At 48.7% G+C, this 24,150-nt stretch overlaps 1 protein-coding gene across 1 annotated transcript in view; it reads right to left on the bottom strand.

The window, feature by feature from the left end:
* The window catches only part of LOC138639050 (uncharacterized), a 99,958-nt gene that overhangs the window by 17,379 nt on the left and 58,429 nt on the right, over positions 1–24,150 (bottom strand). The window contains exons 13-23 of the mRNA XM_069728729.1: positions 22,219–22,371; positions 21,346–21,403; positions 9,925–10,026; positions 9,756–9,806; positions 9,029–9,118; positions 8,856–8,945; positions 8,670–8,768; positions 7,543–7,629; positions 7,339–7,449; positions 6,817–6,933; positions 6,586–6,681 (exon numbers count right to left, since the gene is read on the bottom strand). Coding sequence (XP_069584830.1) covers positions 6,586–6,681; positions 6,817–6,933; positions 7,339–7,449; positions 7,543–7,629; positions 8,670–8,768; positions 8,856–8,945; positions 9,029–9,118; positions 9,756–9,806; positions 9,925–10,026; positions 21,346–21,403; positions 22,219–22,371 — 1,054 coding nt within the window. The remainder of the gene's footprint in view (positions 1–6,585; positions 6,682–6,816; positions 6,934–7,338; positions 7,450–7,542; positions 7,630–8,669; positions 8,769–8,855; positions 8,946–9,028; positions 9,119–9,755; positions 9,807–9,924; positions 10,027–21,345; positions 21,404–22,218; positions 22,372–24,150) is intronic.

Below are 24,150 nucleotides of genomic sequence, written 5' to 3' on the forward strand. Positions count from 1 at the left end.
ATGTAATACTGGTCATGTGCCTTTAAAGACCAGGGAATGCTGGTCATGTGCCTTTATAACCAAGGAATGCTGGTCATGCATCTTTAAGACCAGGGAATACTGGTCATGCACCTTTAAGACCAGGAATACTGGTCTTGTGCCTTTAAGATTAAGGAATACTGGTCATGTTCCTTTAAGACTAGGGAATACTGGTCATGCGCCTTTTAGACTAGGGAATACTGGTCATGTGCCTTTAAGATTTGGGAATTCTGGTCATGTTCCTTTAAAGACCAGGAAATACTGGTCATGTGTCTTTAAGCACAGGGGGAAGATGCAGGGGGGGAGAGCAGTACTTTCTTACCCAGTTGCAGGTGCCCCTTCAATGCAAATACCAGGGGTAGAATAGAGGGACGTTGGTGGTGGCCGGGAGAAACGATCGCTCCCGTGCTAGGTGAGAGCGCCAGGAAAGGTGAGCGGAGCTGCCTTAGTGCGCCATAGTGCGGGTGCGGCTTCCAGGATGCGGCCTACACATCGGCCGAAGCCGGGAGCTAAATTTTTGCAGCCGGCCGGAGTGTTACCTCAGGGAGGTGCGCCACAGGGAAGCTGAGGCTGCCTGTCAGCATGTGAATATCCCGCTGCAGAGACCCATCGCTGACTGGATCCACTCACCATCGGTGCACGTCTCGGCATGGAGCCGCAGTGATGACTGGGTTTCAGCGCCGATGAAGGCGCACGCAGTCTACTGTTCTGCTGCAGGTCAGGTATTGCAAAGTGGACGGTGCAGGGATAGAGGGGTAAACCTCAATCCACCATCCCTTTGTTAGGGAGGTGGAGAGGAACCGTCTGCCTCCTTGTGCCATCCGCTTTAGGGTGCCTCTGTACATCCATGGAGTTCAGCCCCCAGGTGGACAGGGCTAGTTGTCCGGCATTAGGCCTGGCTGCAGAAGAGGGTACGTGGAGGCGACACTCCATGTGCTCATCTGTTGATGGTGCGGGGAGATCGGTGCCCTTGAAGGGGCCCGTCGCCCCTAAGAATCAGCCCAGGCGTGGCATGTTGCAGGAGAGGATACAGAGAACCTACACTCTCCGTGCTCAACAGTTGATGGTTTGGGGAGATCGGAACATGAAAGGATCCGTCGCCCTTCGTTGTAGAAAGTAAAAGAAAAAATGTAAAAGGTAAAAATAAAATAATAAAGAGTTTTGGGTCTGAATAGCAGATCCGTCCGTGTGCCTCCTACGGACACTAAGAACTGGTGAGCTGAGAGCCAGCAGGAGGGTGTATACTGCAGGGGAGGAACGAACGTTCTTTGTATCACTTAGTGTCAGCCTCCTAGTGGCAGCAGCATACACCCACGGTCTGTGTCCCCCAATGAGCGAAGGAGAAATCATTTTTTCACAAAAATGATATTTCGCCCCCAATTTTTTTTTCCCAAGGGTAACAGAAGAAATTGGACCCCAAAAGTTGTTGTGCAATTTGTCCTGAGTACGCTGATACTCCATATGTGGGGGGGAACCACTGTTTGGGCGCATGGCAGAGCTCGGAAGAGAAGGAGCGCCGTTTGACTTTTCAATGCAAAATTGACTGGAATTGAGATGGGACGCCATGTTGCGTTTGGAGATCCCCTGATGTGCCTAAACATTGAAACCCCCCACAAGTGACACCATTTTGGAAAGTAGACCCCCTAAGGAACTTATCTAAATGTGCGGTGAGCACTTTGACCCACCAAGTGCTTCACAGAAGTTTATAATGTAGAGCAGTGAAAAACAGGATTTTTGGTTGCTTACCGTAAAATCTGTTTCTCGGAGCCTTCATTGGGGGACACAGGAACCATGGGTGTATGCTGCTGCCACTAGGAGGCTGACACTATGCAAATAAAAAGTTAGCTCCTCCTCTGCAGTGTACACCCCACCGACAGGAAGTAGGATCTTCAGATAGTGAGAAAGCAGTAGGAGAAGCAACGTGTAAAAGAGAAGGATAATATAATAATAATGAACTTTATATAGCGCCAACAAAATCCATGGCGCTTCACAGATTAACAGCTTCAAACACTCAGAGTGTTCAAAGAACTCAAACGTAGACAGTAAACAGAGCTGTTCAACTTGGGAGGGTGCTGTGTCCCCCAATGAAGGCTCCGAGAAACAGATTTTACGGTAAGCAACCAAAAATCCTGTTTTCTCTATCGCCTTTCATTGGGGGACACAGGAACCATGGGACGTCCCAAAGCAGTCCCTGGGGTGGGAAAAAACAGACTTCCATCAGGCCAGAGGACTCACCACTGCCGCCTGCAGGATCCTTCTGCCCAGGCTGGAGTCCGCCGTAGTTCGGCGAAACGTGTGGATGGAAGACCAGGTTGCCGCTTTGCAAAGCCGTCGGCGAAAGCCCTGTGACGTACCGCACTGGAAGCGCCGACTGCCCGGGTAGAGTGAGCCTTCATCTCAGGAGGGGGCCCCCTGTGCTTGACCCGGTAAGCTTCCAAAATTGCCATTCTGATCGAGCGAGCAATCGTCGCCTTGGAAGCCGGCAGGCCTCTACGCACGCCATCAGGGATGGCGAAAAGAGAATCCATCTTTCGGAAAGCGGCCGTGCTAGCCAGGGAGATCCTCACTGCCCTGACGAGGTCCAGCCTGTTCAACGATCGCTCCAGAGGATGAGTCGGAGCTGGACAAAAGGAAGGTAGAACGAAGTCCTCGTTGAGGTGGAAAGATGAAAACCACCTCGAGAAAGGAAGGAAGGCGGAGGCCTGGGACCACCTTACCCTGGTGGAAAAATCAAGAAAGGAGGACGGCAGGAAATGGCCGTCAACTCAAAAACGCGGCGGATCGAAGAGATGGACCTGAGAAAAACCACCTTCCGAGATAGAACTGACAGGGAAAACTCCCTGAGAGGCTCAAAGGGGAGAACCCCTAAGAACAACCAACACAACCTTTAAATCCCATGAATCCACAGAGGCCCTGAACGGAGGGACAGCGTGGACTACTCCTTGAAGGAAAGTCTTAACCTGTGGCTGAGGAGATAAGTCTTCTTAAAGGGAAGAAGAGCGCAGGAACCTGGCCCTTTTGAGAACTGAGAGCGAAGCCCGAATCCAGTCCTGCCTGAAGGAAAACCAAATGGAAGGCAGGGAAAAGGGACATAGGTGAAAAGCGGTTGGACTCGCATCAGCAAAGTAAGCCTTCCAGGTACACTAGTAGATCCTGGAAGAAGACGAAGGCTTCCTAGCCTGGATTATAGTGTGACTCATCCGGGCCGAAAGGCCGTACACTCTTAAAAACAGTGGAGTCCACATCCACGCCGTTAAACTGAGCGACCGATAATTCGGGTGGCAGATCGGACCCTGAGACAGCAGATCGGGGTCCGTTTGGAAGGCACCAGGGGTGTCCGCGAGAAGATAGACGATGTCTGCAAACCAAGACCTCCAAGGTCAATCCGGGACGATCAGAATGACCGGCACCCATCCCGCCTTGATCTTTTTCGACAGTTTGGAAAGCAAGGGAAGGGGTGGGAACCGATAGGGGAGCAGGAACTGCAACCAAGGAATGGCCAAAATATCAACACCACTGTGAGAGGATCACGGGACCCTGGGCCGACCCGAGGGACCTCCTGTTCAATCGGGACGCCATGAGGTCCACCTCTGGAGTCCCCCATCGAAGAGCAATCCGACGGGAAACCTCCTGAAGTACCATTCCCCTGCCGCGAGGCCCTCGAAGCCGAGGAAGTCGGCGGCCTAAATGTCCACGCCGGGGACATGCACTGCGGAGCTCACCAGGACCGTTGCCTCTGTCCAAAGGAGGATCCTGGAATCTCGGCCGAGGCCAGAGAACGCCGAGTACGCCCCTGGTGGTAGACGTATGCCACTGCTGTGTCATTGTCTGTCTGGGTTCGAATTGGCAGGCTGCTGAGAATCCTTACCCAGTGAAGGCAAGACGGAAAGATGATCCGGAACTCGAGAACATTGATCGGCAAAGAGGAAGGGAAGGAGCATCATTTGGAATGCAGACTTAGATGGATTGGTCTGCAGGCGTCACATTGCCTTTGCAGAGCCCCATATGTACCTAAACAGTAGAAACCCCCCACAAGTGACCCCATATTGGAAACTAGACCCCCCCAAGGAACTTATATAGATGTGTTGTGAGAACTTTGAACCCCCAAGTGTTTCACTACAGTTTATATCGCAGAGCCGTGAAAATAAAAAATCCTTTTTTTTCCCACAAAAATTATTTTGTAGCCCCCAGGTTTGCATTTTCCCAAGGGTAACAGGAGAAATTGGACCCCAAAAGTTGTTGTGCAATTTGTCCCGAGTACGCTGATACCCCATATGTGGGGGGGAACCACCGTTTGGGCACATGGCAGAGCTTGGAAGGGAAGGAGCGCCGTTTGGAATGCAGACTTAGATGGATTGGTCTGCAGGCGTCACGTTGTATTTGCAGAGCCCCTGATGTACCTTAACAGTAGAAACCCCCCCACAACTGACCCCATATTGGAAATTAGACCCCCCAAGGAACTTATCTAGATGTGTTGAGAGAACTTTGAACCCCCAAGTGTTACACTACAGTTTATAACGCAGAGCCGTGAAAATAAAAAAATCTTTTTCTTTCCACAAAAATGATTTTTTAGCCCCCAGTTTTGTATTTTCCCAAGGGTAACAGGAGAAATTGGACCCCAAGAGTTGTCCAATTTATCTGGAGTACGCTGATACCCCATATGTTGGGGTAAACCCCTGTTTGGGCGCACGTGAGACCTCGGAAGGGAAGGAGCACTGTTTTACTTTTTCAACGCAGAATTGGCTGGAATTGAGATCGGACGCCATGTCGCGTTTGGAGAGCCCCTGATGTGCCTTAACAGTGGAAACCCCCCAATTCTAACAGAAACCCTAACCCCAACCACACCCCTAACCCCAACCACACCCCTAACCCCAAACACACCCCTAACCCCAAACACACCCCTAACCCCAAACACACCCCTAACCCAAACAGACCCCTAACCCAAACACACCCCTAACCCTAACCACACCTTTAACCCCAACATGCCCCTAACCTTAATCCCAACCACACCCTTAACCCCAACACGCCCCTAACCCTAATCCCAACCACACCCTTAACCCCAACACGCCCCTAACCCTAATCCCAACCACACCCCTAACCCCAACACACCCCTAACCCCAATCCCAACCATAACCCTAACCACACCACTAACCCTAATCCCAACCATAAATGTAATCCAACCCCTAACTTTAGTCCCAACTCTAACCCCAGCTGTAGTCCCAACCCCAACTCTAGCCCCAACCCTAACCCTAATGGGAAAATGGAAATAAATACATTTTTGTTAATTGTATTATTTTTCCCTAACTAAGGGGGTGATGAAGGGGGGATTGATTTACTTCTATAGCGGGTTTTTTAGCAAATTTTTATCATTGGCAGCTGTCACACACTAAAAGACGCTTTTTATTGCAAAAAATAGTGTTTGCGTCTTAACATTTTGAGAGCTATAATTTTTTTCAGATTTTGGTCCACAGAGTCATGTGAGGTCTTGTTTTTTGCGGGATGAGTTGATGTTTTTATTGGTACCATTTTCGGGCACGTGACATTTTTTGATCGCTTTTTATTCCCATTTTTGTGAGGAAAAATGACCTAAAACCAGCTATTCATGAATTTCTTTGGGGGGGGGGGGGGTTATACCGTTCCACGTTTGGCAAAATCGATAAAGCTGTTTTATTCTTCGGGTCAGTAAGATTACAGCGATACCTCATTTATATCATTTTTTTAATGTTTTGGCGCTTTTATACGGTAAAAACTATTTTATATAAAAAATTATTTTTTTGCATCGCTTTATTCTGAGGACTATAACTTTTTCATTTTTCGCTGATGATGCTGTATGGCGGCTCGTTTTTTGCGGGACAAGATGACGTTTTCAGCGGTGCCATAGTTATTTATATCCGTTTTTTTGATTGCGTGTTATTCCACCTTTTGTTAGGCAGTATGATAAAGCGTTTTTTGCATCATTTCTTTTTTTTACGGTGTTCACTGAAGGGGTTAACTAGTGAGCCAGTTTTATAGGTCGGGTTGTTACGGACGCGGCGATACTAAATGTGTACTTTTATTGTTTTTTGTTTTTTTTTTCTTTATGTACAACATGATCACATCGTGTTCCACCGAGAGTCTCAGGGAGCCCCCTCCCTGCGCGATGCTTCCCCTATGCCGCCGGAACACTGCAATCATGTTTGATCGCAGTGTTCCGGGGGTTAATGTGCCAGATGTCAGCTGTAATAATCAGCTGACACCCGGTGGTGAGGGGCCGCGCTCCCCCGTGAGCGCGGCCGATCGCCTATGACGTACTATTCCATCCATGTGAGGTAGTGCCCGGGTCACATGGACGGAATAATATGTCTAATGGCAGAAAGGGGTTAAATATGGACCTGAGAATCTCAGGATTCAGAGCATAACGCGTTTCAGGTCCTGAAAGAATGAAAGCAGATGACATCCTCACCAACGTACATGGGTCGGAGGGTCTCCTCTGCGCCATCAGCTCAGCATCGTAATGAGGATGGACTTCAATTTACAAAAATGGATCTTACAACTGCAACCACCTGAGACCATTACTATGATAATTACCTGGAGCTCTCGGACCGGTTTGTTGGACTGGTGCAGTACTGGACCCAGGTAACTGCTGGTAACCGGTCACAGGATTGGAAGGGACGACGTTCTCTGCTGCCAACACATAATCCACATATTACTGGAAGATCCTTGTCAGCTGCAGTGTAGAACTGCTGACGCACACCAGGGGGCGCTGAAGTAGGGAACCCTTCCTTCCGAGGCCCTAACAATAGCATCAACACAAGATACCTGGATATCTGCCGGCTCCTTGTCCTGGGAAAGGCCACTGTTCCTTAGAGGGATTTGGATTATCACGTTTGGGGCCGGGGTTCTGCAGATTCTGACTTGGGGTAGTAGATGCTGTGACTGCAGATAAAAAAATAAAAAAAAAGCGGTGTGGTGAAATATTGGGAAAAAAAAAAAAAAATATATATATATATATATATATATATATATCTACGTATAGATTTATTGTGTCACTGGCAATAATGTAACATCTGTCCTTAAGGCTGCAGGTTCGCACCCCAGTGTTAATATGTATTTTCCAGGGACAAGTAGAATTCTGTCTCCAATCTCACCAAGGGGTCCTGCTGGAAGCCAAGAAGAGAGGTAACATTTGACACCTCCTAGCTCTTGGAAGAGAGATGTTAATTACGGCCTGATAGTATCTCTGTGACAGCTGATACAGAAAGGATCTCAAGAGAAAATAGTATATATTCATTGGGGGCGCGGCTGTGGTCCAATCAAAAACCAAGCATCAACACAAGATACCTGGATATCTGCCGGCTCCTTGTCCTGGGAAAGGCCACTGTTCCTTAGAGGGATTTGGATTATCAAGTTTGGGGCCGGGGTTCTGCAGATTCTGACTTGGGGTAGTAGATGCTGTGAATGCAGATTAAAAAAAAAAAAAAAAGCGGTATATCGATCCAACACTGGCATGTACACTCTATGATCTGTGGCTAAGTATACAATTACCTGCTGCTAGGGCCGGTCTTGTTCCACCCAAAGGACCCCTGGTGTTAAATTGAGGACTGGGTGTTGGGATAAGAGGATTAGCAGGAGCTATGGATGAAAAGAGACAAACATAGGACTAAAGGCCCTTTACACAAGAGGGCAATGTCGGCCTAATCTGGCCCACTGGGGCCTGTCGAATACATGGGCTCTTCACGCCTGACTGTCGAGTACAAAGGCCCTCCCTCCCAACTATTGCGCATCAAGGACCCTCCCTCCTGTCACGTGTAAGGAGCCCTCCCTACTGACTAGTCACGTGTAAAGAGCCCTCCCTACTGACTAGTCACATGTAAGGAGCCCTCCTTACTGACTAGACACATGTAAGGAGCACTCCCTACTGACTGGTCACGTGTAAGGAGCCCTCCCTACTGACTAGACACGTGTAAGGAGCCCTCCCTACTGACTAGACACGTGTAAGGAGCCCTCCCTACTGACTGGTCACATGTAAGGAGCCCTCCCTACTGACTAGACACGTGTAAGGAGCCCTCCCTGCTAACTAGACACGTGTAAGGAGCCCTCCCTACTGACTGGTCACGTGTAAGGAGCCCTCCCTACTGACTGGTCACGTGTAAGGAGCCCTCCCTACTGACTGGTCACGTGTAAGGAGCCCTCCCTACTGACTGGTCACGTGTAAGGAGCCCTCCCTACTGACTGGTCACATGTAAGGAGCCCTCCCTACTGACTAGACACGTGTATGGAGCCCTCCCTACTGACTGGTCAAGTGTAAGGAGCCCGGCCTCCTGACTAGTCAAGTGTAAGGAGCCCTCCCTACTGACTAGTCACGTGTAAGGAGCCCCCCCTACTGACTAGTCACATGTAAGGAGCCCTCCCTACTGACTAGACACGTGTAAAGAGCCCTCCTGACTTTTGCTTACAAGGACCCTCCCTCCTAACTGTCTCATACAAGGGCCCTGCCTCCTGAGAGATGATGTTGGGGAAGAGAAGGATCAGACATGCTGAAATTCATCGCTATGCTCAGCACCCAGTATAGCTGGTGGGAGTTAACACTTTTATATGTGCAGCAGCCATTCCCCCCATTCTCAACTGCCCCCTGAATGATGTGCATGAGAAATGACCATACATACAGTTACCCTGAGGTCTGAGGAAAAGCTGTTGAAGTAGTTGCCCCATGCCGGCCATTAATGCCTTCTGGGAGATGAGAGCTTGCTGGGCCAGGGTGAGGTTCAGTGCTGCACACAGAATAAAATCTCAGTGTTATCCGAATTCTGTATGTGCCCAGTATGAGGACAGAAATGCATTCATTACTATATTGTTACCTGGAGGTTTCTGGGCGGCTTGTTGTACTGGTGCTGAACCGGCTACCAACGGATTCTGGGAGCCGGGCACGAGCTGTGGAGCAGTGACTGCTGTAGACAGGATAAAAAATCTCAGCATTACAGTCAGATCTGTACAGCATCTGTGTATCCCCGAGGGGAATCCCTTTTGTTACCTGGAAATCTCTGAGTGGCTGGTAGCATCATTGGTGGTATGCCGGCCACAATAGTCTTCAGGAAGTTGGTCAGCTGCGGAGGCTGGTTAACTTTTTCGGCAGCAAGAAGAGTATAAATTACGGTATATCAGTGATTTCACAATATGTTCATCATAACAGGAAACATGATAATATACAAAAAATGCCCTGCTGCCTGTAATATGCTGCACATCATTCATGTGACCGCTGCAGCAAATCAGTGACCTCAGCGATCACGTGCCGTGTGTGCCAACATTACAGAAGAGGATAGAAATTGGCTGCTCCGGTCATGGGAATGATTGAGAGAAGCTGCAGGACCGGTGGTCTCATAATTGTCAGCGTCTTCTCTACCTACATATCACATCTCCACAGTCACAACAAAGACCACTGCTAACCATCTTTGTTGGTAGCCTTGTGACCACTGCATTCAGGTGGGAGCCTTGTGACAGTCTTGCTATGTGAGCCATTTACAGGTTATTTCATGAATTAATAGGATTCTGTTGCTTATTTGTGTACGCCTGGACAAAAAAACTCCTTTAAAGGGATAAAAAAAAAGGCAATTGCATTTCAGTGGGACCATAAACCCTACCTGCACCCCCTACTGCACTAACAAAGACCCCCACTGAATAGAGAGGTGCGATATACTGTATGTTACCGCATCAACTCCCAACACCCTATAGAGTGGCGCGCCCATGTACTACATTGTTACCTGGAGGTCTCTGAGCGGGCACAGGCAGAGGAAGGAGGGGGACCTTCTCCGCTGTAGAAATGATATAAAATGTCAGTTACTGGAGAGTTTTCTTGGGAGAACATGGAATGGGATCCGAGCAGGTCACGAGATTGCCCGGTATATGTACAGCGTAATACTACACACTCACCAGAAGTATTCTGAGCAGCCGCTTGAGCGTCTTTTCCAGTATCGGAGCTTTGCTTCTTATGGGACCCTGTCACTTCATTAAACATCTTCAGCATCTCGGGTTCTGCAAAAATGAAAGAAAAAAAAAAAAAAATCAGAAAACTGATGGATAGAAAAACGATTATATATTTGGATTCAGACGTCTCCCCGATGGTATTGTGATATACACCGCACAGTGGAAATGTTTTAGGCAGATGTGGAAAAATTACTGCCAAGTAGAATACTTTTAAAAATAAGTGTTTCAATTTTGTTAACCCCTTTCTGACATTTGTTGTAATACGTCCCTGTGCCCTGGGCCTTATTGACCAGAGATGGATTATTATTACGTTATCGCAATCACCCGTGCACACAGGTGGTGCACGGGCGATGGCAGCTGATTCTGACAGCTGTAACCCAACAATAAGTGCCAGGAGCGGTCCCCGCACCACTCGTGGCACTTTAACCCCCTAAATGCTGCATTCCGGGAGCCGGCAGAGGGATGACAGCCCCTCTGCCCTTGGATCGTAGGCCCTGCAGCTTGACGCGGGGTCCCGATCGTTGCTATGATGTCCCGATGTCATCATGACAACTTCTGGGTCACCAAAGCTGGGAAAGTTGCTTGATCATGCGCAGTGCATGATCAGCAACTTTCTCTGTCAGTCCAGAGCTGACAGTTTCTACAGACGCGATCAGCCTCCAAAAAATGCTAGTCCCATAGTGGGACAAAGTAAAAAAGTATAAAAAAATAAATAAAAAATTCTAAAAATATTTATTTAAAAATAAAAAGATTGTATCCATAAATATTTGTATGAAAAAAACAAACAATAAAAGTACACATTTGGTAAAGCCGCTTCTGCAATGACGACCTATAAAACTGTCTAACTAGTTAACCCCTTTAGTGAAGACCAAAAAATAAATAAAAAAAGCCCCCCAAAAAACCCAATGCTTTATCATCATACCAAACAAAAAGTGGAATAAAACGTGATAAAAAAGACAGATATAAATGAAGATGATACCGCTGAAAAAGTCATCTTGTCCCACAAAAAACTAGATGCCATACAGCTCCATCAGTGGAAAAATAAAAAAGTTATAGCTCTCAGAATAAAGAGATGCAAAAAATTATTTTTTTCTATAAAATATTTTTCACTGTGTAAGGCTATGAGCGCACGTTACATAGTTATTAAGGTTGAAGGAAGACTAAGTCCATCTAGTTCAACCCATAGCCTAACCTAACATGCCCTAACATGTTGATCCAGAGGAAGGCAAAAAAACAAAGGCAAAGAGTAAGCTCTACCTTGGGGAAAAAAATTCCTTCCCGACTCCACATACGGCAATCAGACTAGTTCCCTGGATCAACGCCCTATCAAGGAATCTAGTATATATACCCTGTAACATTACACTTTTCCAGAAAGGTATCCAGTCCCTCTTAAATTTAAGTAATGAATCACTCATTACAACATCATACGGCAGAGAGTTCCATAGTCTCACTGCTCTTACAGTAAAGAATCCACATCTGTTATTCCTCCAAACGCAGAGGATGTCCCCTTGTCCCTGTTTCAGGTCTATGATTAAAAAGATCATCAGAAAGGTCTTTGTACTGTCCCTCATATATTTATACATTAAAATAAGATCACCCCTTAGTCTTTGTTTTTCCAAACTAAATAGCCCCAAGTGTGATAACCTATCCTGGTATTGCAGACCCCCCAGTCCTCTAATAACCTTGGTCGCTCTTCTCTGCACCCACTCCAGTTCAGCTATGTCTTTCTTATACACCGGAGACCAGAACTGTGCACAGTATTCTAAGTGTGGTCGAACTAGTGACTTGTATAGAGGTAAAATTATGTTCTCCTCATGAGCATCTATGATTCTTTTAATGCATCCCATTATTTTATTTGCCTTTGTAGCAGCTGCCTGACACTGGCCACTGAATATGAGTTTGTCATCCACCCATACACCCACGTCTTTTTCATTGACGGTTTTGCCCAGAGTTTTAGGATTAAGCACATAATTATACATCTTATTACTTCTACCCAAGTGCATGACCTTACATTTATCCCCATTAAAGCTCATTTGCCATTTATCAGCCCAAGCATCTAGTTTACATAAATCATCCTGTAATATAAAATTGTCCTCCTCTGTATTGATTACCCTGCAGAGTTTAGTGTCATCTGCAAATATTGAAATTCTACTCTGAATGCACCCTACAAGGTCATTAATAAATATGTTAAAAAGAAGAGGGCCCAATACTGACCCCTGTGGTACCACACCGCTAACCGCTACCCAGTCCGAGTGTGATCCATTAATAACCACCCTTTGTTTCCTATCCCTGAGCCAGCTCTCAACCCACTTGCACATATTTTACCCTATCCCCATTATTCTCATTTTATGTATCAACCTTTTGTGTGGCACCGTATCAAAAGCTTTTGAAAAGTCCATATACACTACATCCACTGGGTTCCCTTCGTCCAATCCAGAACTTACCTCTTCATAGAATCTGATCAAATTAGTCTGACATGAACGGTCCGTAGTAAACCCGTGCTGATACTGGGTCATGAGGTTATTCCTCTTCAGATACTCCAGTATAGCGTCCCTTAGAATGCCCTCCAGGATTTTACCCACAGTAGAGGTTAAGCTTACTGGCCTATAATTTCTGAGTTCAGTTTTTGTCCCCTTTTTGAATATTGGCACCACATTTGCTATACGCCAGTCCTGTGGCACAGACCCTGTTATTATGGAGTCTTTAAAGATTAAAAATAATGGTCTATCAATGACTGTACTTAATTCCTGCAGTACTTGAGGGTGTATCCCATCCGGGCCACGTTGCAGATTTGCTTGTGAAAATGTGAAGGGTTAAACTAAGATCAAAATTAAAGCAGGCTTCATTTTGTGCTTTTCAACTCCATCTTGCTGTTTTGAGATAAATTCTGTTAATAGGTAAAAAGGAGATTTTTGTGTACTCACCGTAAAATCTCTTTCTCTTAGCCTCTAATTGGGTGACACAGGACGATGGGTGTTATGCTGCTGTCCACTAGGAGGCGACACTATGCATAATCTGAAAAAGATTAACTGTGGCTCCTCCTCTGCAGTATACACCCCTGGACGGCGTCAGCCTTCTCCAGTTTTGTGCAAAAGCAGTAAGAGGAATGTAACATGAACATAGACATGCCTATAAGAAGGCCACTATGTACGAGCTCAAAGAACAATATGAGAACTCAACTGTAACAACGGCCCGAAAAGGGCAACAGGGTGGGAGCTGTGTTCCCCAATTAGAAGCTAAGAGATTTTACGGTGAGTACACAAAAATCTCCTTTACTCTGTCGCCTCATTGGGGGACACAGGACCATGGGACATCCCAATGCAGTCCCTGGGTGGGAAGCAATGGACGAATATTGTGCAGACAGGCCGCTACACTTGGGGCACCGCCGCCTGCAGAACACATCTACCCAGGCTTGCATCCGCTGAGGACTGGGTATGAACCCTGTAGTGTTTAGTAAACGTGTGTAGGCTAGTCCAAGTGGCCGCCTTACACACTTGTTGTGCCGAAGCCTGGTGCCGAATGGAGGAGGCCCCTACCGCCCGTGTAGAGTGTGCCGTAATACCGGCTGGAAGAGGAGAATTCTTAAGGCGGTAGGCGTCTTGTATGGTGGTTCTGATCCACCTGGCAAGGGTAGCTTTGGAAGCTGGCAGACCCTTGCAGCCGCCTTCCGGAAGGAAAAGAGAATCAGACCTCAGGAAGAACCTAGTCCTAGACACAAACGCAATGCCCTGACAAGGTCAAGCGTATGCAGAGCCTTCTCCACTCTATGAACCGAGACCGGACAAAAGGATGGTAGTGAAATTTCCTCATTGAGGTGGAAGTGGGACACAACCTTCGGAAGGAAAGATGGGACCGTACGGAAAACTACCATATCCTGGTGAAAAACCAGGAAGGGCCGTCTGCAGGAGAGTGCTGTCAGTTCAGACACCCTGCGTAGCGAGGTGATTGCCACCAGGAAAAACCTCCTTCTGGGATAGAAGGCAGAGCGGGACCTCCTTAAAGGGTTTGAAGGGTGGTTCCTGCAATGCTGTCAGGACCAGCTTGAGGTCCCACCTTTCTAGTGGTCGTCTGTAGGGGGGAACCAATCGAGAAACCCCCTGAATAAAAGTCCTTACTTGCAACTTGGTAGCAATGCGCCTTTGAAAAAAACACTGAGAGGGCTGACACCTGGCTCTTAAGCGAGCCCAGGGACAGCCTGGCCTCCAGACCCGATTGGAGAAAACCTAGTACTTTGGGTAAGGAATAAGGGAGTGGGGTCTGGCCACGAGATTCGCACCAGGTAAAGAAAGCTTTTCTGGTACGGTAATAGATCTTGGCAGAGGCTGGCTTCCGTGCCCTGATCATGGTTCCAATGACGTCCGTCGAGAGCCCTGCCTGGGTTAGAACCTAGGTTTCAAGGGCCACGCCGTCAAATTGAGAGCCCGAGTTCTGGTGGTAAAACGGGCCTTGTGATAGAAGATCCAGGCGGTTGGGGAGGCGCCAGGGGGCATCTGCTGAAAGTTGTACGACGTCAGCGTACCATGTACGTCTGGGCCAGACCGGTGCGATTAAGATGGTTGGAACTCCATCTTGCTTGATTTTCCTCACCACTCTGGATAACAGGGGGAGAGGTGGAAAAATGTACAGAAGCTGGAACTGGGTCCAGTCCTGAACCAGAGCGTCTGCTCCGAGCGACCGCGGATCATGTGTTCTAGCCATGAAGTTGGAGACCTTGGCATTGAAGTGGGATGCCATTAGGTCCACATCTGGGGTACCCAGCAACGTCAGATCTGGTGAAAAATTTCGGGATGGAGAGACCACTGTCCCAAATCTATTCCTTGTCGTCTGAGGGAGACTGCTTCCCAGTTGTCCACATCTGGAATGCGGACCGCCGAGAGAACCGAGCCTGTGTCCTCCACCTAGTGGAGGATGTGCGACACTTCTCGCATCGCCTGGGTACTGCGGGTCCCCCCTTGGTGATTCACATATGCCACAGTCGTGGCATTGTCCTATTGTATTCTGATGTGAGAGGCTGCCAGTAAGTGATGGAAGGCCCTCAATGCCAGGAGGATGGCACGAATTTCCAGGATGTTGATGGGCATGGTCGCTTCCACTGGGGACCACGTGCCCTGTGTTGTAGGTGCACTGCACCCCAACCCGTCAGGCTTGCATCGGTGGTCAGAACCTTCCATTGACCTGTGATAAAGGATTCCCCTTTGCTAGCAAGGTTGGCTTGAGCAACCAGTGCAGGGACCTCCTGGTTGACAACATTAGCTGGAATTCCCTGTCGAGAGGGAACAGGATTCCTGTCCCAGGACTTGAGAATGGCTAGTTGGAGAGGCCTGAGGTGAAACTGGGCCAAATGGGACCGCTTCTATTGCTGCCCCCATCCTGCCAGGGACGCTCATGGCAAACCGGAGAGATCGGAGGGGTTTGCAGAGGAGGATGCGAACTCCTAGCCGGAGAGCCAGTGCCTTGTCCCAGGGAAAGGGCACTAGACCCCTGGAGGTGTTGTCTAGCATTCCCAGGAAGGTCAGAGACTGACTCAGGGTTGGTGATGACCTTTGTAGGTTGACTAACCAGCCCATGCGACTCAGAGTGTCGTTTGTGATTGAGACGCTGAGCTCGCAGTCATTGAAGGTAGGAGCCTTGATGAGTAGATCGTCCGGGTATGGAACGACTACTATGCCTCTGGAGTGCAGGACGTCCATGGTGGCTGCCATGACCTGGGTAAACACTCTGGGAGCCGTGGCGAGTCCGAACAGGAGAGCCACGAACTGGTAGTGGTCCTGGTCGATTGGAACCTGAGAAACCTCTGATGGGCAGGTGCAATCGGTATATGCAGGTATGCGTCTTGTATGTCTATGGAGGCGAGATATTCTCCCTTCTCCATGGACGCAATGATGGACCGAAGAGACTCCATGCGGAAGTGACGGACCCGAACATATTTGTTGAGTTGTTTTAGGTCCAATATGCGCCGCACACTGCCTCCTTTCTTGGGGACTACGAATAGATTGGAGTAGAACCCTCGGAAGCGCTCGGCTGTGGGGACCGGTACTATGACTCCTGCTTGAAGCGAGGAAACCACTCGGTGAAAGGCACGAGCCTTGGCTGACGGTTTTGGGGGGGGGTGGAGGGGGGGGGGGCCGAGAGGAAGAATCGGTTCTTGGGTTGGAAGTTGAACGCTATCTTGTATCCGGAAGACACTAGTTCCCCGATCCACCTGTCTTCATTAGTAGGCATCCAGACTTGCTGAAAGGAGCAAAGTCGCCTACGGGTGGGATGTCTTCCGGGGTCCATGAGTCATGAGGAGGAAAAAGTCTGAGGTTTTCCTCCTTTGGGCTTTGACTGGCCTGCTTTTAACTGCCAGGTCTTGTCCAACCTTTGCGTCGACCGTGAGTTGTCCCTGTGTGGGGAACGGTTGCGTGCTGGACGCGAGACGGACCAGCCCGAGGAATTCCAAAAGGATTGGAATCGGGTTTGTTACACCTTTTGTAAGTGCGTATAGGTTTCAGTTGAGGGAGAGAAGTATTCTAACCCCCAGTGGCGTTGGATATTGTGTCCAACTTTTCACCGAAAACAAAAGGTCACCCACAGATACGGGAGGTGCGTGAGGGACTTCTTTGAGGCTGCGTCCGCTTTCCATTCCGCAGCCAGAGGATACGCCGAGTCGTGATGGCGTTTGATGCTATCCCCGCTACGCCCCTTGCTGAATCCAGAGCTGCATGAAGCATGTAATCTGCTACAACTGCTATGTGAACCGCTTGGTCCGACAGCTCAGGAGCAGATGCTTGGAGGCCAGCTTGTAAATTTTTGGCCCAAGTCAGGATGGCCTTGAACCGGACCCCCCGGATTTAAAGGCATGATAGCGCTGGGGCTATAAGCGGAAAGGGGGCATGTGAGGGTCCCCCTGAGGCAGTATAGAGCTGGTGCTGCCGCAGAGACAGGGGCGCAGGGAGCCCTGTGTCTGTATGTGCCATGCCTGCCTGCACTCCCCCCGGCCCTGACAGGAGCCCGCAGCTGGGCTGGGGTCCCTGGATGCAGGCGCAGTGTGCTCGCCCATTGCTGGGAGCTGCAGAGTGCTGCCTGTACAGGCCCTACCTGAGGCGTCTCAACCTAATGCCCCCAGACGGGGAATAGGGAGGGTGCTGTTGTCACCTTCAGGGGGTTTTATCCTCGCCGCGACCTCAAACCAAAAGAAATTGGGGAAGGAAGGGGGGGGGGTCTCTACTTCGAACCAGCACCCGAGGGACTGGGGAAGGAGCGACATGGGGAATAGCCATCTCTACTTCAACCGGGCACCCCATAATAGGGGGCCGAAGAAGGAGCCATGCCGGGAGTCTCGCAGGAAACCTACTTTTCTTCATCTGTAATCCGTCGGAAAAAAACAGAGTAAAAAATCTTAGGTGTGCCTCCTATGCGACACTAAGCAAAAACTAGAGAAGGCTGACGCCGTCCAGGGGTGTATACTGCAAGGGAGGAGCCACAGTTAATCTTTTTAAGATTATGCATAGTGTCGCCTCCTAGTGGACAGCAGCATAACACCCATGGTCTTGTGTCCCCCAATGAGGCGACAAAGTAAACATAATGCAGCCCACCTCATAGAATATAATGCAGCACCCCACATCATTGCCCTTTCCACCACCCCATCATTGCCCATTCAACTACCACCATTGTCTTTTCCACCAATACCATCATTGTCATTTACACCACAAGCATCATTGCTTTCTCCCTCATCATTGCCTCCTTCCCCACCACCCCATCATTGCCAATGTCCAATACACACACACAGCACCGCACCACTCTCTCTCTCACTCACACTCAAAGCAGCACATACACACACGCACAGCACCACTCACCTCTCGCAGCACATCCCGGGAGCCTCTTCCACACTGGCAGCTTTCTGTGTGAAACAGCCGCACGCTGAATGATGATGTCATCCAGCTGTGCTGTCTCAGACAGGAAGCAGGACGCCAAGATGTGCTGCGTGCGTGTGTGTGGTGCAGTGCTGTGTGTGTGTGAGAGTGGGGTGGTGGTGTTGGGGCTTTACATGAGGGCAGTGTTAGCTGCAGCCGGCGGCTAACGCTGCCAGCTATTAAAGTGAAATGGTATTCACTCCTCTTCATGACCATGGGGGCGTAGAGAAGCATGAATATTCATTTCTTTAGCAGCAGGGACAGGCGTGGCTTCCTGTCACCCACTGCTGCTCCACTGGCACAGGGCAGGCCCCTTTGACTCAGGGGCCCCATAGCCCCAGGCCCCTAAAGCAGTGAGGGCCTTAGGCAGCTTGCTGGCCAGTATGCCAGCAGGTGTCAGTGCCGGTTCTCCGGTGGGCCAGCACGACCCTGCAGGTCATACACCGTGGTAAGATTGAGCACACAAACAAGACACAGCAGGGTCAGCAAGGTCTCTCCTAGGAAAAAAGATGCTGTTCAAGCTCATTTCAAGAAAGTCCAAGAAAAAGGCAATGATCAGGAAAGAAGATCAGTGTTCGACCAAGGTAATTTAGTGCAGCAGATGAAAGACACATCATGCTTACTTCCCCTTTGAAATTGGAAGATGTCTGTCAGTGCCATGAACTCCGAATTGGCAGCAACTAGTGGGACCAGCTACTGTTCAGAGACGTCTGACACAACATAAGGCCAAACGACTCAACAATGCACAAAAGATAGGAACCAGGGGCAGAAAAATGTCAGCAGGTGCTTTGGTCTTATCAGTGTGAAATATTTGGCTACAATAGAAGGCAGTTTGTTCCTGAATGGCTGGAATGCAGCACAATAATGAAGCCCGGTGGAAGGCCCTGCAAGTTCAGCAAACTGAATGGGATTTGGTCAGGATTAAAGGGAATCTGTCACCCCCACAAATCGTATTATGACCTACGGCAACAGGCATCAGGGGCTTATCCACAACATTCTGTAATGCTGTACATAAGTCCCCGATGTAACCTGAAAGATCAGAATGAAAGGTTATATTATACTCACACAGGGGTGGTCCGGTCCGATAGGAGGCGCTGGACCTGCGATGCCCATCTTCATACGATGTCGTCCACTTTCTTGCTTCCTGCCACTGCTCCTGCGCAGGCGTACCGATTTGCCCTGTTGAGGGCAGAGTAAAGTACTGCAGTGTGCAGGGCCTCTCTGACCTTTCCCGGCGCCTGCGCACTGCAGTACTTTGCTCTGCCCTCAACAGGGCAGACAAAATATGCCTGCGCCGGAGCCGCGGCAAGAAGACAAGAAGAGGACGTCATCGTATGAAGATGGGAGGCCTCGGACTGGACTGCGATGCCCATCGGACCGGGACCGCCCCTGGGTGAGTTATCTAACCTCTTTTTCTCATCTTTCAGGTGACATCGGGGGCTTATCTACTGCATTACAGAATACTGTAGATAAGCCCCTGATGCCGGTGGCCGCAGCTCATATACGATTTTTGGGGTGACAGATTCCGTTTAATGTTGTCCTTAATGCTGAGAAATACTAACAGATACTTATCCATCATGTAATAGCAAAAGGGATGCATCTGACTGGCCACAAGTTTATTCTGCAGCCAAGCAATGACCCCAAACATACGAAAATTATAAGCACAAGGAATCCTGGGAGTGATGATGAGACCCCCACAGAGCCCATATCTCACATGATCCAGTCTTTCACTACATGAGGAGCACAAACGGGGCAGCACGGTGGTTCAGTAGTTAGCACTGCAGCCTTGCAGCGCTGGGGTCCTTGGTTCTAATCCCACCCAGGACAACATCTGCAAGAAGTTTGTATGTTCTCCCCGTGTTTGCGTGGGTTTCCTCCGGGTTCTCCTGATTCCTCCCACATTCCAAAAACATACTGATAGGGAATATAGATTGTGAGCCCCATCGGGGACAGCGATGATAATGTGTGCAAACTGTAAAGCGCTGTGGAATATGTTAGTGCTATATAAAAAAAAAGATTATCTATAATATAACGCTAGCAGCGTCACTCTGTCCGAAGCCTTTATAGACTGCGCAAGCGCCGGCGCAATCTGGGCCTCACAGAGTGACGCTCCCAGGAGATCGCGGTATGCGTAAACACTGAACGCACACCGCGATCTCCACTGGAGAGGCAGGGACCGCCAGGAGGGTAAGTATATTCACCTGTCCTCCGTTCCAGCGCTGCGTGCGGCTCCGTGTCCCGGTCCTCTGCCTGTGACGTTCACAGTTCAGAGGGCGCGATGACGCGCTTAATGCGCGCCGCCCTCTGACTGAACAGTCACAGCCAGAGGAGCCGGAAGAAGCGGCGGGCAGCAGTGGAACGGGGTCAGGTGAATATAGCAAGTCCTGGGGGGCCTGAGCTGGCGGCGATACCGGCACCATATATATCGCAGCAGCATACGGGGCATATACAATGGAGCATCTTATGGGGGGCATATACTATGGAGCATCTTATGGGGGGCATATACTATGGAGCATCTTATGGGGGGCATATATTATGGAGCATCTTATGGGGGGCATATATTATGGAGCATCTTATGGGGGGCATATATTATGGAGCATCTTATGGGGGGCATAAACCATAATGGAGCAGTGTACGGGGGCATATATTATGGAGCATCTTATAAGGGGCCATAAACCATAATGGAGCAGTGTACGGGGAGCATATACTATGGAGCATCTTATGGGGGCCATGAACCTTTATGGAGCAGTGTACGGGGCATATAATATGGAGCATCTTATGGGGGCCATAAACCTTTATGGAGCAGCGTATGGGGCATATCGATGGGAGCAGCAAATTACAGAACGGTGGCGCAGGATGGGAGCAGCACATGACAGAACAGAGGCGCAGGATGGGAGCAGCACATGACAGAACGGGGTGCAGGATGGGAGCAGCACATGACAGAACGGGGGCGCAGGATGGGAGCAGCACATGACAGAACGGGGGTGCAGGATGGGAGCAGCACATGACAGAACGGGGGCGCAGGATGGCAGCAGCAGCACATGTCAGAATGGGGGCGCAGGATGGGAGCAGCACATCAGAATGGGGGCGCAAAATGGGAGCAGTACATGACAGAATGGGGGCGCAGGATGGAAGCAGCACATGGCAGGATGGAGCAGCGCATGACAGGATGGGGACGCAGGATGGAGCAGCACATACCAGGATGGAGACCATATACCAATATAAATGCTCGCCACCTGGGCGTAGAACGGGTTCAATAGCTAGTTAAAAAATATCCATCCACAGAAGATCTGCGGTGAATTCTCAAAGATGTTTATTTTGTTTTGGAAATAATTGGGGGGGGTTACCAAATATAGATGCGATTTAGGTTTCTCCTTTGCTTCTATTTTTGATTGTTTGTGTCTCAGTTTTCTAGCAGTGCAGTCACCCTTATGACACGTGTTTCTCCCGCTACGCCATGTCTTGTACTTACCGCAGATTTTTGTGCTGGTTATCTTATCTTCTTTCCGCTTCTTCATTTCTTGAAATTTCTAGAATATAGAAGACAGGTGGTTATACAGGATCACCTGTGATTGGCAGCCTCATTTCGCTCCTCCAGGGACAGGGGAAAACCAAAAGCCATTTGGGTCCACGGTACGGAAGATCTGTGGGGATCTGACATTGATCGAAGTTATCTCCTATCTAGTGAATAGTTCTTTGTAAGGCTAGGTTCACATTTCGTTATGTGAACCCGTTTAACGGACTACGTTACACCGCGGCATAACGTAGTCCGTTAACGCCGCCATTGATTGTAATGGCGAACGCATCGCTAGCGCACGCCCACATTGAGTCACTCATTTGAGTGACGGACCACGAACGCTGCTTGCAGCATTCGCAGTCCGTTCCTCGCTAGCGCAGATCGGGGATCTGCGCTAGCGGGATCGGCAAACGCAATCCCTTTTGGGACATTGTGTTAGCGCAGTCCGTAGCGCTATGAACTAAACGGACTGCCCTAACGCAATGTGACCCTAGCCTAAACTGGAATACTTGTTTACGTGCCTCTGTGCAGGAAACGGGGCTGTCCAGGTCTTATAGGCTAGCAATGGGGACCCCAAAGGCTTAGCCACAGCTCCAACATGGTTAGAAGGAGCAAATCTGGCTAAAGCAATGCCTGGCATTACATCACGGATGGTCACATCCATTTAGTGCGCCTTTGTTATGCTGATCAGTTAGGGCCCCGACCCACCATACATTGATCTTGCAATTACAAATCAAGCCACTGAGGAACGATGAGGGAGGCGCACAAACTATGCACAAAAGGCCCCCTATTCTGGAGGTGAAGGGACAGTCACACAGCACATAATACCTTCTTCTCCTCTTCCAGCTTCTTCTTCTCCTGCGCGATCCAATTCTTCAGATCTTCCATCCGTGTCTTGTGACGGACCAAGGCGTGAGACAAGGTCTTTATGGCCTCCAGGATGAACTGGACATCTTCTTCATCTCCAATGTAATAGCATTTCTAAAAAAAGAGAAAAATCAGAAGGTAAATCTACGCACCTCAGTATTAGAGCTGAGGACAATTTTTGTTCTTACTGTAGTTCCACCAATTTCAAGACTCATGACTTTGTTAGTTCTATGCTGACGTTACAATCAAGAGCTTTTTTTTTTTTGAAGGATGAGTTGTAGTTTTGAATGACAACAATTATTTTAAAATAAAATTTACTGAATATGGAAAGGTGCACACAAGACAAAAGAACGGAGTGCAAAAATCCCAGAACTCATAATATCTAAAAGCAATGTATATTTTATTAGATCCAATAATAATTTAAAGATCAAACACTGTAATAACACATGTAAAACAGTAGAAATGTGGAGGAAAAACTGTCGGTATGCTAGATGGGGTGGGGGAACCTAATCATCCTAAGCAAGGTATATACGGCAAGTCCCGATAATAGAAATATAGGAGGGAAAAAATCTGTGATTAAAACAGGGCTGTGGAGCACATAAGTGTACAAACATAGACCTCCATATTAAATCCCAATCCAAGTATAAAATACCAAAGCTTACCCATGTGATAGGCGAATGATTCTCCCAGTTCCACCAGCGGCCCCCTGACGCATGTTTCGCCGCCAGCTTTGAAAAGATTTTGAACTGATTTTTTTCCCTCCTATATTTCTATCATAATTTAAATAATTGTTATTGGATCTAATAAAATATACATTGTTTTTAGACATTATGAGATCTGGGATTTTTGCACTCCGTTCTTTTGTCTCGTGTGTAACTTAGGAGCTTTCCTGTAGGTCCTATTGATGTGGACAGTACTAGTGGGGATGAGATACTTTTTTGCTCTCGGCCATTAACCCACTATATGTTTTATGGTTTATGTATAGAATATGGAAAGGCGGTTGTGGTGAAATATATTATATATGGACTATGTATAGATTTATTGTGTCACTGGCAATAATGTAACATCTGTCCTTAAAGGTACCTTCACACTCAGCGACGCTGCAGCGATACCGACAACAATGTCGATCGCTGCAGCGTCGCTGTTTGGTCGCTGGAGAGCTGTCACACAGACAGCTCTCCTGCGACCAACGATGCTGGTAACCAGGGTAAACATCGGGTTACTAAGCGCAGGGCCGCGCTTAGTAACCCGATGTTTACCCTGGTTACCATTGTAAAAGTAAAAAAAACAAACACTACATACTTACATTCCGCTGTCTGTCCCCGGCGCTCTGCTTTCCTGCACTGACTGAGCACAGCGGCCGGAAAGCAGAGCGGTGACGTCACCGCTGTGCTCTGCTTTCCGGCGCTCACAGCCAGTGCAGAGAAGCACAGCGCCGGGGACAGACAGCTGAAGGTAAGTATGTAGTGTTTGTTTTTTTTACTTTTACGATGGTAACCAGGGTAAACATCGGGTTACTAAGCACGGCCCTGCGCTTAGTAACCCGATGTTTACCCTGGTTACCAGCATCGTTGAATCGGCATCACACACGCCGATTCAGCGATGTCTGCAGGGAGTCCAGCGACGAAATAAAGTTCTGGACTTTCTGCAGCGACCAACGACATCACAGCAGGATCCTGATCGCTGCTGCGTGTCAAACTGAACGATATCGCTAGCCAGGAGGCTGCAACGTCACGGATCGCTAGCGATATCGTTCAGTGTGACGGTACCTTAAGGCTGCAGGTTCGCACCACCGGTGTTAATATGTATTTTCCTGGGACAAGAAGAATTGTCTCCAATCTCACCAAGGGGTCCTGCTGGAAGCCAAGAAGAAAGGTAACATTTGACACCTCC

This window comes from Ranitomeya imitator, chromosome 1, assembly GCF_032444005.1.
Source record: "Ranitomeya imitator isolate aRanImi1 chromosome 1, aRanImi1.pri, whole genome shotgun sequence".
In the NCBI taxonomy this organism is placed as follows: Eukaryota; Metazoa; Chordata; class Amphibia; order Anura; family Dendrobatidae; genus Ranitomeya; species Ranitomeya imitator.